Here is a 13862-nt window from a genome sequence, read left to right on the forward strand (position 1 = left end):
GGAGGAGGGATGCACATTCTGGAAGTGACACATGTGGGAGGGATTGTTTCCCTCTGGGCAGTCTCCAACTTAGTATTGCGCTTCTGAAAATGCCGTGCCCCAAACTGAACCACAGTCCCACAAGCAGCGTGACCAGGTAGAGTACGGTGGGAAAGCCAGGGCGCACAGTGATTGGGAGGAGTCACAGGATGGCAGAAAAGTGGGCTGACTTGCTTTGGGAAATGTCACCAAGGATGCATTCTGGGCCTCTGGATCTCGGACCATCACCACCTCCAGAGAATCCAAATCTGGAGTCTCCCAAGCAACACTGGAGAACTAGTGAGTGTAGATAGGCAATTACAGTGTGCAAGAAACATCATAAAATAATTAATGGAGAAAAGTTTGGCCAGCCCCTTAGTGACAGGAAGATGGCTTCAGGGTGACACCTGCCTGATGATCTGCTCCACGTAGCTAGGGAATGGTTAGAAGCCTAGGAGAAGATTTCTGTTACCCGGTCTGCAGGATTTATGAGAGGGCAGGAAGGGATGAAATGGATCACGGTCTGCATTTGTGTCAGGGAGATCACAGATCATTAGAATCTCATTTTTTTTCATTGTTGGAATTTGAGGTCAGAATCTGTTAAACGATTGAAGGAGTGAGGAGGGTTTGAGATTCTAAGTGTGACTTTGTTGCGACCCTTCCTTCTGTGTCCTTGGTGGGTGGCTCACGGCTTGTGTGGAAGGTCCAGGGAAATAAAATTGGCTTTGCTTCAGTGGTCTGGGACAGCAGAAATGGCTGGCCTTGAGGCCTATCCCGGGGAAGGCTGGATATAAACACTGTGGCGTTTGTTTTAAGGGATCGGATCTCTATGGCCAACTGTTGGCAGCTATAAATTCCTTGTTGCACTAAGGGCTTCAGTAACTCATTCCAAAGGTATGTACTGTTTAAAATAAATGCACAGAACTGGGCCCTCATCTTGGGAAATCCAGAGCAGTTGATAGGCCACCCAGACATGCAAGTTCATTAATAGATCATAATCTGTTCCTAGAGGATCGGTGACAGACTTAGCACATTGGGGACATTTTTAAACTTAACATGTCATGTAAACTTGGCCCAAAGCCTCAGTGCTCCCACAGGTTTTGTGGAGGGAGAGAAGAGAAAGCCCGTCCCAAGGATGGCAGCAGGGTTCTGTCGGTCACAGAAGGCTCCCCTGCTCCTTCTCCACAGAAATGTCTTTGCTGTCACAGGGCTCTGTTCTGAGTTAGGTTGCTCTTTGAAGCTTTGGGAGATGAAGTTTTTTGGTGAAAATAGAGCCTCACCACTACAATTTACAGAGTATCTAGAGCCTATGTTCAGGCACCAGGTTTTTTTTAGCAGGTTTTTGCTTTGGGGAAATGTCACCAAGGTCTCTAAACCTCCATTGAAGCCTCAATAGCTTCTCCTTGTGGGCTTCTCTGACACCTCCTTCGAACCAGAGGGGGCCTTGGGTCCGTCACAGTAGTGCTCTTGGCAGGTGCCCCAAACTTGATCACTTCCCTTAGACACAGAGGGCTCGGAGCCTTCCTGCTTGCAAGTGAGTTCACACTCGCCTAACCTACAGGCCCCAGTGTGCGCTTCCATAGCTCACCACCTCCAAGTCTTGCTGGGTCTAGGAATGGCTCTCCAGTCTGTTCTGGAAGAAGATTGTTGTGATTCCCCCGAGCAGAGTCCCTTCCTTGCCCCCCGTTTGTCCATCTCAGTTTGTGTCACCGGGTCCTGGTACATTGCTTGGCACGCAGGAAGTACTTGATGGATATTTTTTACTTCATTTTTCTTTCATACTAAACTAGTAGTAATAATGGCAGCTGTATATTTATATATATTATATAGTGCTTCTGTGTCTGCCATTGAAGACGCATTTGGATTCAGTTCTGAGACAGCCCGATCAGAGGCACTTGCTATTAGAAGGGGGTCACTACACGATCTTTGTTAAAGGACAGACTCCCCACACACAAAAGGGATCCTCACTAGGGAAACCACAGCCTCTGGCTGATCCTCCATTTCTTTCTGTGGCTTTGCCGAGCTTCCTTTGCTGTTCCCCCAGATGTAAAGAAACCTTCCTCCTGAATCTCACCGAAGTCTTGCTTAACCTTGTGTTTCCAGAAGCCCTCCATCTGCACATCTTGGTGTTCCCAATGCAATAAGAAATAGAAAGTTACGGGATTGACTTGTTAGGAGACTGAGGGGGAGACCCCTGATTCCACAGAACATTTTCATTAGATTGAATTTAACGTAACTGTCAAGGAAGCTTTTCTAAAGAACGTGGGGTCCCTCTGCTACAGGACAAAGGCCCGGAAGTGGCTTTTGCCCATGGAAGCCACCCTCCTCACACCGGCGAGTACCCTTCCTGTTTGGGCTGCCTTAGAGAGGTCTGAGCTGAGTACTGTTTGGTGGACTGGAAGCAGGCGGCTTGCTCTATGGTGTGTGCTAGCAAGAAAACCATTTTGTGGAGATGAGGGAAGCCTGACAACTGCTTCTCTTTTAGGTAAGGCTGGCAGTCTTTGAAAACAACGTCAGATGTCATTCATAAATGTCGGATTCTTTGTCTTTGGAGTTGTTGGGTTGTGGAGAGTCCAATTCTAGCGGCATTTCGTGGGTCCGGTAGAGACTGTGGGATAATATGATTGAGCAGAAGTGTCAGCTCGTGCACCAACTGTCAGGAACCCTGGCATTTACTGGATGGGAAGCTGGATTTGGATCAGCGGGTCACAGCGCATGTGGTCCCTGGTCTCTGGCAGCTGGCTTTCTCCCTTCTTTCTCCTTCCACCCGGAGCTCTGTCCTCCAAGCTTTCCCTTTTCTGGGCCTCCTCCTGCCCAGGACACAGGGCGTTGGTCCTGTAATTAAAATGGTCGGCCCACCGTGAGAACCGGACTCATTTCTGGTTTTCAAAAAGGACCCTGACTGGTGGGTTTCCCTTCTTCTCTTCAGCTGCCTTACACTCGTCCCTTTCTCCTTTCCTTCCATCTCCCCAGACACCACATCGCGCCTGCTCATCTCCTCCTTATTCCTTTCCTTCTCCTGGCTCCCCTGCCACAGCCACAGCTGTCGGCTCTCTATCACCCTGGCTCCTCCTTGCCCCTTCCTGGACACACTGGTGACACGTGGCGAGCTCTCCAGATGGCATAGGATGAAAAGGGCTGGCAAACAGGGAGTCTCTAATGGGATAAAAGGAATTTGTTTTACATCGCTAAATGTTGGCTTTTTTTTAACTGGCAATTTACAGTTATAATTATACATTGCTCCCCCTCCCCCAGCTCTCTACCTAGTTTAGCATCTGTTATGTAACACTACACCACCTGTTCAGATGAACAAGGAGTTCTTGCCAATTTAGACCCGAAGACTTCTTTCACGAAGCTGCAGCTTCATTCTTCCCCGCTGACATCTCTCAGAGGACTGTACCAGCCCCCGCGGGTCTGCGCCCTCTCTTTCCTGCCAATCTTGAAGCTGCCTTCTGACCGGCGCTGAGGAGACCCAGCCCCAAGCCAGACTAGAACCTGGTTCTTGGGGGCCCCCTTATATATGCCCATTAAGGGCTGCCTCCTTTGAGAGATCCTCAGTTTTCCCACGAGGCACAGACAGAAAAGAAACATTCTCTTTGCCCCAGCACCAGGGTGGGGGGGCCCATTCCCAAATCTGACGGTGAGGAACTTGCTTTCCCCCAGACCTTTGCTGGCTTGGACTCTGTGGCACCAGCCACACGGCTGGGATTCATTTGGGCCTCGCCCTGTCCAGGTTAGAACCTACAGCCAGAGCACACTACCAGTGCCCGTGCCTACTGTATCCTGCCAGTCTACCAGGAGTGCTGGGGCCTTTCTGGACCCTCTCCTCTGACCACCTTTTCCTCACCTCACTCTGAGTCCCTGGTGACTCCTTTCTGTGGAGCTGGGTGACCAGTCCCTCCAGGTCCGTACAGGAGGAGGCCCAGAGCATCTGGTAGTGTTTGTGGCTAACATAATAACAACCGTCTGCCCGGGCACACAGACACAGCCTCTCTTCCCTCCCACCAAAGCACTTTACATTCTCTTGTGAGTCTCACAACCACTCTGAGACTTAGGTGCTACTCTTATTATCTTATTTTACAGATTGGTAAATTGAGGCTGGAGGCACTTAACTGACTTTCCCACGCTCACACCACTAGTAGATATCTGAGGCTGGACTTAGACTTAGGTCTTTTTAACTCTCCACCCTAAGAAGCAGCAGCAGTAGACTTCATTGAACATTCAATGAGATTTTTATAGTTCTAAAAATATAATATCTGATTTAACTTTGTATTATTGTTTCTCGCTGTCTCATGAAGTCATTAATTTCCACTTGATTAAAGCTATTTTTTAAGAAATTATTTTCATCAGTGAAGTTTTATATCTCTTTTTACTTAAGATTTGGTCACTTTTTTAAATGTTAATTTTTTTAAAAAATATTTTTTATGCCTTTTTTAAACAAAGATGTTAATTCCCATTTCTCGCATTGTTCTCGCTTCCCCACCCCCCAAATTTTTCCTCTACCACTCTTATGTGATTTTTCCAATGATTTCTTTCCCCTCTTTCTTTAGCTTGCCTAGGAATTCTTGTTGGGGCTTGTTTTCAGCCTGCATGTTTTTTCTTTGAGACATATCTTCTGGTTTGTGTTTTGCTCTTCTCTGTCACCAGAGTGTCTTATTGTGGTCAGATTCTTTTTTTAAAATTTTTTTTATTTTTAAAACTTATTGTTTGCTCATTTCCCCCCAGCATATTTCTTTCTTTCTTTTTTTTTTTTAATTTAAATTTTATTTTATTTAATAATAACTTTGTATTGACAGAATCCATGCCAGGGTAATTTTTTACAACATTATCCCTTGCACTTGCTTATGTTTCGTTTTTTTTTTTTTTAATTTTTATTTAATAATTACTTTATATTGACAGAATCCATGCCAGGGTAATTTTTTTACAACATTATCCCTTGCACTCATTTCTGTTCCGATTTTTCCCCTCCCTCCCTCCACCCCCTCCCCTAGATGGCAAGCAGTCCTATAAATGTTGGCTATGTTGCAGTATATCCTAGATACAATATATGTTTGCAGAACCTAACAGTTCTCTTATTGCACAGGGAGAATTGGATTCAGAAGGTATAAATAACCTGGGAAGGAAAACAAAAATGCAAATAGTTCACATTCGTTTCCCAGTGTTCCTCCTTTGGGTGTAGCTGTTTCTGCCCATCATTTATCCATTGAAACTCAGTTAGGTCTCTTTGTCATAGAAATCCACTTCCATCAGAATATATCCTCATACAATATCGTTGTTGAAGTGTATAATGATCTCCTGGTTCTGCTCATCTCACTTAGCATCAGTCCATGTAGGTCTCTCCAAGCCTCTCTGTATTCATCCTGCTGGTCATTCCTTACAGAGCAATAATATTCCATAACATTCATATACCACAATTTACCCAGCCATTCTCCAATTGATGGGCATCCATTCATTTTCCAGTTTCTAGCCACTACAAACAGGGCTGCTACAAACATTTTGGCACATACAGGTCCCTTTCCCTTCTTTCGTATCTCTTTGGGGTATAAGCCCAATAGAAACACCCCCAGCATATTTCTTAACCTTGAACTCTCTATTCGAATCTGCTCGTGTGGGAAGGTTGAGGTTACTCCCCTAAGTTTGAGACACCTAGTCCGGGCTCTGGTTCTTTTGCAGGAAGGGATCCTACTCCTAGCTGACCACGGCTGCTTCCCTGGAACTGAGACCCTGGATAATGGCCAAGGAGTTGCCAGATACAGCCCGGCTCAGTGCCTAGTGCCCATTCAGGAATCCCTGTAACTTTTTCTAAGCAGGTCTCCCATCCCCCCGTTGTCTCTGGAAAGTTAGAACTCCTGGTGCTGCCTCTCCAAAGGCCACAGCTGCCTTGGGGACTCCTGGCCAGCCCCATCCCAGTGTCACAGATGGCTTCCGACTTCCTCATTTGACTTGGGCTGGAGAAAAGTCTCACCCCAACCTTGTGTGCCTCTGTCACTTAAATCCCATTTGACGGGTTATTTAAAAGTGGTCTGGAAAGGAGTGTTGGGAGAATTTGGCAGAAATGCTCCTGCTGCCACCATCTTGGCTCCATGGCTTATTTTACTTGGTGATAATGATATTCAACTTCATACCGTTGCTACCAGAGGAGCAAGAATTTCCCCAAATAGAGCATCTCACCTGCCTTTCTCCTCCCCGCTCTCCCTCTGTCTCTCTCCCCCTCCCACTTTTTCTTTCTCTTCCCTCTCCTCATCATTGCTCTGCCCTCCTCTCGCCCCCCCTTCTTTTCTTTTCTTTCTTCTCTCTCCTCGCTCTCTCAAAAAAAAAAGGACAAAAGGCTTGCACTCAGCCAGATTTTGGATGTGTTATTTGCAATGGCATGAAACACATTAAAATGTAAATATGCAAATGAAATGTAAATGAGTAAATTTAGAACGGTGTTTAGGTGGGTGGAGGGAGGAAATAGCAAATTGGACCATTTTTCCCCTTCGTAAAACAAACTCCAAGATGTGCCATTGTTTTAAGGCAGTTAGAGCTCTTATGTAACTCTACGTGACATGCAGGAGCACATGGGAAAGTGGAGAGCATGCCAGACCCTGCTGCAGGCCTGGAGCCCTAACCCTGCTTTTTATTTATTTACCGATCGTACAACCTTGTCCAAGGTGAGCCACACCTGGTGCCTTGTCGAACAGGGTTCCTGACGCTTACGTTCTCTTGGCGCCCAGCTGTGCGCGGGCACGGGTCCTTGTGCAGGCTGTTGTGAGGGGCAGATGAGATCATGTAAGGCAGTCATTTTCAGTCGTGGCTTCTTTTAAAATTTAGGAGGCCTTCCCTTTATAATAACTAATTTAAATAGATTATCTCATTATGAGCTCAGAGCTGCGGATATTATCCCATTTTTACAGATGAGGTAACTGAGGAGCTGGGTCCGGAAGTCATTTTCTCATGATTCCAGAGCTAGTTAAATGGGAAAGACGGGATTAGGGTGGAAACTGGTGAGTTCAGGTGCAGTGCTCCGGCCACTCCTGGAGCTTTTCCCCCGTTGGATGGAAGCCCGTCCGTATCATTCCTTGAGCAAGGCCTTTTGGCCCATGTTTACCTTAATTTTCCAGGCAGGTCATTTGGTTGTTTATAGGATTAGTTTGTTAGCTGTGAGTTTTTTCTAGAAATCACACACAATTTCTACCACCGGTATTTTCAGGATGCCACCTCTCTGTTCCGCCATTCCACTCCCAACCCCTAAAGTGCTTCTAGTGTGTTTTAGACTTTTGCTAATGAGCAGACAACAAAAAACTTCAGCTCTGTATAGATATTCTATCCCCTTTGGCAGCTGGACAGCTCAGTGGCTAGAGCTGGGAGTCGAGAAAACTCGGTCTTGAGAACCCAACCTCAGACACTCCTAGCTATGTGACCCTGGGCAAATCCTGATTGCCTCAGTTTTCTTATCTGTAAAATGAACTGAAGAAGGAAATGGTAAACTAATTCAGTATCTCTGAACAGAAAACTCCAAATGGGCTCATGAAGAATCGGACATGATGCAGAAGCCTCCTTGTGGGCATGACTGGGGAAGCATTATAATCAGTGCTTATTTTCAGAGGGGATTGCACCCCCCTTCTCCACATCAAACCCTTACTCCATTGCCTGAACTGTTGCCAGTAACCTCATTGGACTTCCTGCTTCAGGTCCTTCTCTCTGCAGATCGTCTGTCGAGCAAAGCTCACTTTGAGCTCAGCTTCTCCCTGATCAGGAGCCTTCAGTCATCTCCTGTCACTTTGGGGAGAATTCCCGTCCTACCAGCTTGGCATTTAGAGCCCCTCAGAGGGGCCTCAGGTTTCACCCAGACTACATCCTGGTCAGACTGGCTTTGTCATTTCCCTGATGTTGGCTTTTATCCCTCTGGTCCTTTTTTTTTTGTTTTTTTGTTTTTTGTTTTTTGTTTTTTTTCCTCTCTCTCTTTTTTAAAAAATAGCCTTTTATTTACTAGTTATATGAATGGGTAATTTTACAGCATTGACAATTACTAAACCTTTTGTTCCAATTTTTCCCCTCCTTCCCCCCACCCCCTCCCCTAGATGGCAGGATGACCATATATTAAAGTATAAATTAGATACACAATAAATATACATGATCAAATCGTTATTTTGCTGTACAAAAAGAATTGGACTCTGAAATAACCTGTGAAGGAAATCCAAAATGCCGGCAGGCAAAAATAGCGGGATTGGGAATTCTATGTAATGGTTCATAGTCATCTCCCAGAGTTCTTTCGCTGGGCGTCGCTAGTTCAGTCCATTACTGCTCCATTGGAACTGATTTGGTTCATCTCATTGCTGAGGATGGCCAGGTTCATCAGAATTGATCATCCTATAATATTGTTGTTGAAGTATATAATGATCTCCTGGTCCTGCTCATTTCACTCACATCAGTTCAAGTAAGTCTCTCCAGGCCTTTCTGAAATCCTCCTGCTGGTCATTTCTTACAGAACAATAATATTCCATAACGTTCATATACCACAATTTACCCAGCCATTCTCCCATTGATGGGCATCCATTCATTTTCCAGCTTCTAGCCACTACAAAAGGGCTGCCACAAACATTCTTGCACATACGGGTCCCTTTCCCTCCTTTAAGCTCTCTTTGGGTTAGAAGCCCAGTTGAAACACTACGGGGTCAAAGAGTATGCACAGTTTGATAGTTTTTTGAGCATACTTCCAAATCGCTCTCCAGAATGGCTGGATATATCCACAATTCTACCAGCAATGTATCAGTGTCCCTGTTTTCCCACATTCCCTCCAACATTCCCCATTATCTTTCCCTGTCATTCTAGCCAATCTGACAGGTGGGTTGTGGTATCTCAGAGTTGTCTTAATTTGCATTTCTCTGATTATTAATGACTTGGAGCATCTTTTCATATGGCTAGAAATAGTTTCAATTTCTTCATCTGAGAATTGTCTGTTCGTATTCTTTTATCTGGTCCCTCATTTGGATGTTCTTTACCCTCTCCTCATTCTCTGAATTCATGTCTTCTTCCAGACTCCACTCGGGTGCACTCCAAATTACTATTATTTATTCACCAAGTCCCCGAGGTATTTATGAAGACCTCCGATGTACCGGGCACAGGAGATAGAACTACAACGACTGAGACAATCCCCACTTGCCTGGGACTTCCACATTCTCCATCTCCCCTCAGTAAAATGGGAGTTCTTTGAGGGCAAGAGGTATTTTTCATTTTTTTTTTTTTTGCCAGTATCTATTCTACTGCTTTGCATACAATAGGTGATCCATAAGTGATTATCGAATTGGATCCTATGAGTTTTGACAGGGACTGTATTATGGGCTTGCGGCATCCTGGTTGTCTTGAGTTGTTCAGGGATGCAGCTGTGTTCCCCTCCCTTGTTTTCCATAGTGTTACTGATGGCAATCATCCCTTCCTGGCCGTGCACTGAAAGCCCTCCCGTGCCCGTCAAAAGAGGCGGCCGTAGCAGCGCCAGCCCCTGGGGAAGCGGCTCTGGCATGGGGAGGCTCACTTAGTACCGTCGTTTGGGAGAAATGCAGCAGGAGGAATTGTGACAGTAACGGGCCCAGCGGGCTCTGAGTAGCGAGTGAACGTCTTCAGAATCGCAGCCGGCTCTGGGCGGGGGAAGGACCACCAGTGCAGTCCCTCTGCAGAGGAGGAAACGGGCTGGGGAGGAGGCCAGGAGACCGCCATCAGCGCTTACGTAAGAGGTCTCATTGTCTGCTGGCGGCTCCACCACGCCCGGGCCGAGGGGCCCCCTGGCATTTGCCTGGCTCTTCATGATGATGGCAACGGCTCCTTGTGAGTGCCAGGCTTGTGCTGAGCTCTTGGCAAAGCTCCCTTTTACGGATGAGAAGCCTTGACCAGATGGGGTTAAGGGGCTTGTCCAGGATCACCCAGCTACCACACGTGTCTGTTCCATTCTCTGAGCTGCCTTGAGCCTCCTAGCCATGCTCTAGTGGGTGCTTCGGTTCGGATCCTCCTTTTGCAAATGCAGAACTTGAGGGTCAGAGGGCCAATGAGTTCCCTCAGGCCCGCACCAGGAAGGGCCAGAACTGGGTCCTTGGGCTTCTTTCTGTGCCTCAGAAGGAGAAGCGAGAACATGAGGAGGAGGGTTGCCAGGGAGACCGGGGAGAAGGGGAGAAGAGATTGCCGCAGTCGGGAGAGATCGGCCGGAGTAAACGGGCCCGGGCACCCGAGATGCCCGCTCAGATCGCTGACCCGTAACACAGGTGGCTCTTTGGGCTGCTCTGGTGTTTACATCTTGAACCTTCTCCCCGGGAAGGCCCCATCCCCTGTCAGGGAGGACTGACTTAGCACTGGGGACTCTGGAGAGTGGCCAGAGCGGCTGGCCAGGGGCGGACCAGACCGGTTATTTGCCGAGCAGGCCCTTGCCTGGCACAGGCAGTCGCAACGAAGGGCACGGGTCCTCTTTCTCCCTTGGTACAGAAGGAAGCCTGAGTCATTCTTTTCTGTTTTCAGCTTCAGGGGAACAAAAACATTCCGAGTGGTCTGGTAGAGGTAGCCAGGGCTTGGTTTTATTCTTTCTGTGTGTTTCTCTAACACCTCCTGGTCCTCAGAGGGGGCACCTGAGTGCTTCCTGGTGAGTTGGCCAGTGGAGCCAGGAGGACCTGAGTTCAATTGAAGCCTCAGACACTTGTTCCTTCACTCTGTTTGACTCAGTTTCCTCATCTGTAAAATGAGGTGGAGAAGGAAAGGGAAAACCATTCCAGTATCTCTGGCAGGAAAAGCCCAGAAGCCAGGAGAGTTGAACACACCTGAGAAGACTGAAGAAGACAGTCAGTAGATGAACTCTCAGTGAGCACTTGCTGCGTGCCAGGCACCCTGCTCAGCCCTGGGGCCACAAAAAGAGGCACAAGACTTCCCTGTAACTTTCAAAGAACTGTCATGGGGTGGGGGTGGGGGGCATGTTTTACTAGCAGACAATATGTACAAACCAGCTCTGTAGGTGACATGGGGAAATAATAGAGAAAGCACGAGGTCGGGGAAAGCTCCCTGCAGGTCGGTTTTGGTTGGGACCCAAAGGAGCTCAGGGAGGTCGGTAGTCAGGGCAGAGGATGGCAAGTGACCCAGAGCCAAGAGATGGAGGCTCTTAGTCACTGAAGAGCCAGGAAGATGGCGCGAGGGAAGATGGCGCGAGCCCCTGCGGGGCAGTGGACACAGGCCCCTTCTGTGCTTGAGGAAGGTCTCGTAGTGGCCGGATGGAGCCAGGAGAGACTTCAGGCGGCTGGTGTCCTCCCCTCCTCCTCCCAGCAGCTCCTGCGATCCAGGCCCACGCTCAGAATCCAGAGTGGCAGCCGTGGCAGAGGAGAGAAGGGGGCGGATTGCAGGGATGGCAGAAAGGTGACATCGTCTGGCCCTGTCAGCAGATGGAGCGTGGGGGCGCTTGGAGTCCAGGAGGACTGCTGGGGGGAGTCTGGGGGTCCTCCCAGCAGTTTTCTATGGTTTAGGAAGGAGAGACAAGTTGGGTTTTGAGGAGAGGCGGGTCCTTTCATGGCCTCTCCCTCCATGGATACCAGAGGTGTGCTTATGTTCCCTTGACTGTCGAAGTGCAAGAGTTTGCTGGGGAGCCTTTGCTGAGCACCAGACACCCAGTCCAGGTCCTCTCTGTGCGCCCGTGAGGGACCGTCTTGGGCAGCACCCATCTCTTTGGCTGAACCTTTCGAGTCAGGTTTTTATGTCTAAAAACCTGATGAGCCACCTAAGTCTCCAGCTTAGCCTGAATTAAAGGTTTTTCCCTTAAAACAAGACTTTATGGGCACATTACCTTATTTATATATATTAGAAATACGATGCATAATAATTTATGCAAGTGGTTTTTGGGAAAGTTTAAAAATCCAGTAATAAAAAATTTGGAAAATGAAGATTTTTCACAATAGTTACGGAGAGAAGTGTAGGGTAGCTTGGGTGTCCCCAATTTGTCTTTAGGACCTGCTTTGGGGGCATCTGGGTAGTGTGATGGATAGAGCAACAGCCCCAGAGAGTTAAAGGATCTGAGTTCCAATTCATCATCCTCAGACATTAGCTGTTACCCTGGGCAAGTCACTTAACCCTGATTGCCTTAAAAAAAAAAAAAAAAAAAGACTTCACTGACAAATTCTGGGCAAGTTCTAGGTCAGTGGCAGCAAACTCAAGTCAGGAATGGGTATAGATGTGAGGGTCCCTGGAGCCACAGTCGACCACGAGAACCACATGTTATTATCTGTTTCTCTTGTTAAATGTTTCCCCATGGCCTTTTTCTCTGGTTTGGGCGGCCCGCCTGTAGCGAGGACCACCGTGGGCCATGTACTGCCAGGGGAATCTGTGGATCCCACCTTTCCTCTCCATTCTTGTCGCAGAGCAGCTGGGGTCAGCCTGCCCGTGCCCCCGTATCGTTTTGGATTTAGGGATTTCTAAAATCTCGGGTTCTCTGGTTTGGACCCCTTTTTGTGAGCTCTGACAAGGACTTAGGGGGGTTTCTTTTAGTTGAGAAGCAAATTGCAAGGCGTACATTTTCAGTAGAATTATCTGCGCACTTATTTTTGGAACGTTAATTTGGATCAGTCAAACTGGCTGAATATCTTAGACAAGTTAATTTTTATCTGTAAAGTACTGTACTGTACCGTTTTCTGTGCAGATAATTAAAGTTCACAAAAAATGGAGAGCTTCGAGAACAGCCGCTTAATGGCTTCCTCTAAAAATAACCCATTCACTGTGGAGAGGTAGCATTTTAATAGTTGGAAAATATATGCAAGGGATGGCACTTGGATATCTCAAGATGGCATCCGCTGAACTTAGACCAGCTTTTAACAGCAGCTTTTTACTGACCATCTAATGTGAGCACGACAGTCACGACAGCCACTAAACTACAGATGAATCACGTCGTCCTTCCCACGGCCAGCTCGTCAGACTCGCTGCAGGACGCCACCGTCACACAGCATGTTGGGAATTGCCCCCAGACTCCGAGTCCGTCCCCAAGCTGCCCGGGGAAAGGAGACTCTTGATGTTGTCTTCTCCGGTGTCAGCCGTGTGGGGGGCCTAGCTCCCTCCCCGGGTAAGGGTCTCCTGGTGATCTCCAAGGATTCCGTCTTGTGGCAGCTAGTGGTAGCCAGGGCCTTGTGGTGCCCACCCTCGAGTGGAGGGAGGACGAAAACTCGCTTGGGAAAGGTCAGCGCCCTCGTCATCTGGCCTGGCTCTTCTTCCCTTCAAAGACAGTTCTAGTGTCATCATTGGTGGTGGTCAGAGAGGCCTTGGGCCCCACTGGCTCACGCTGCCCTCCCCACTTTCCAGCGAGGCAGTGATTGTTGTGCATCCTGTCGGACCCTATGGCTCCATTCGGAGCGGTTTGCCATTTCCTTTTACAGTTGGTTTTATGGGTCAGGAATACTCAGGCAGACAGAGTAAAGGACGTGTTCGGGGCCACACAGCTGGGTCCTGATGCCAGATTTGAGCCTCCCTGACTTCGGTGCACTGTGCCCCCACTTCCTGCCCAGGTGATTTTGATTTTGGGCCTCCTTTGGGTAAACGGTCCTAGATCTGAATTTAAGCTTTGTGTTTGACTCCAATAGCCCCTGGAGTCCGGGTCGACCAACAGTACCCCACTGAGCTTCAGGCAAACCGGGCCTGCTGGCAGCTGTGCTAGAGACCAGCTCTGTGGAGGGCAGAGGTCAGTCCTGCTCCCTAGAAAGGTGACAAGTAAAGGTCACCTTTTATTCTAGCACATAGACTTGGGCCATTAGAACACAGTTTTCTAGGACTTCATTTTTTCTTAAACTTTCTATTTTCAGAACATATGTATATAGATAATAACCTCGTGTTCCCAATTTTTTCCCTCCCCCAGA

The 13862-nt window shown here is 47.9% G+C and overlaps 1 protein-coding gene across 2 annotated transcripts in view; it reads left to right on the plus strand.

Moving 5' to 3' along the window:
* Positions 1–13862, plus strand: part of MAPK1 (mitogen-activated protein kinase 1) — a 55721-nt gene that overhangs the window by 19319 nt on the left and 22540 nt on the right. The window contains exon 1 of one of the 2 annotated variants that reach the window (XM_051973287.1): positions 9096–9223. The exons of the other annotated variant lie outside the window; for it this stretch is intronic. Coding sequence (XP_051829247.1) covers positions 9111–9223 — 113 coding nt within the window. The 5' untranslated portion in view covers positions 9096–9110. Of the gene's footprint in view, positions 1–9095; positions 9224–13862 lie in introns of those variants that run through there. 2 annotated transcript variants of the gene reach the window in all.

This window comes from Antechinus flavipes, chromosome 1 (genome assembly GCF_016432865.1).
Source record: "Antechinus flavipes isolate AdamAnt ecotype Samford, QLD, Australia chromosome 1, AdamAnt_v2, whole genome shotgun sequence".
In the NCBI taxonomy this organism is placed as follows: domain Eukaryota; kingdom Metazoa; phylum Chordata; class Mammalia; order Dasyuromorphia; family Dasyuridae; genus Antechinus; species Antechinus flavipes.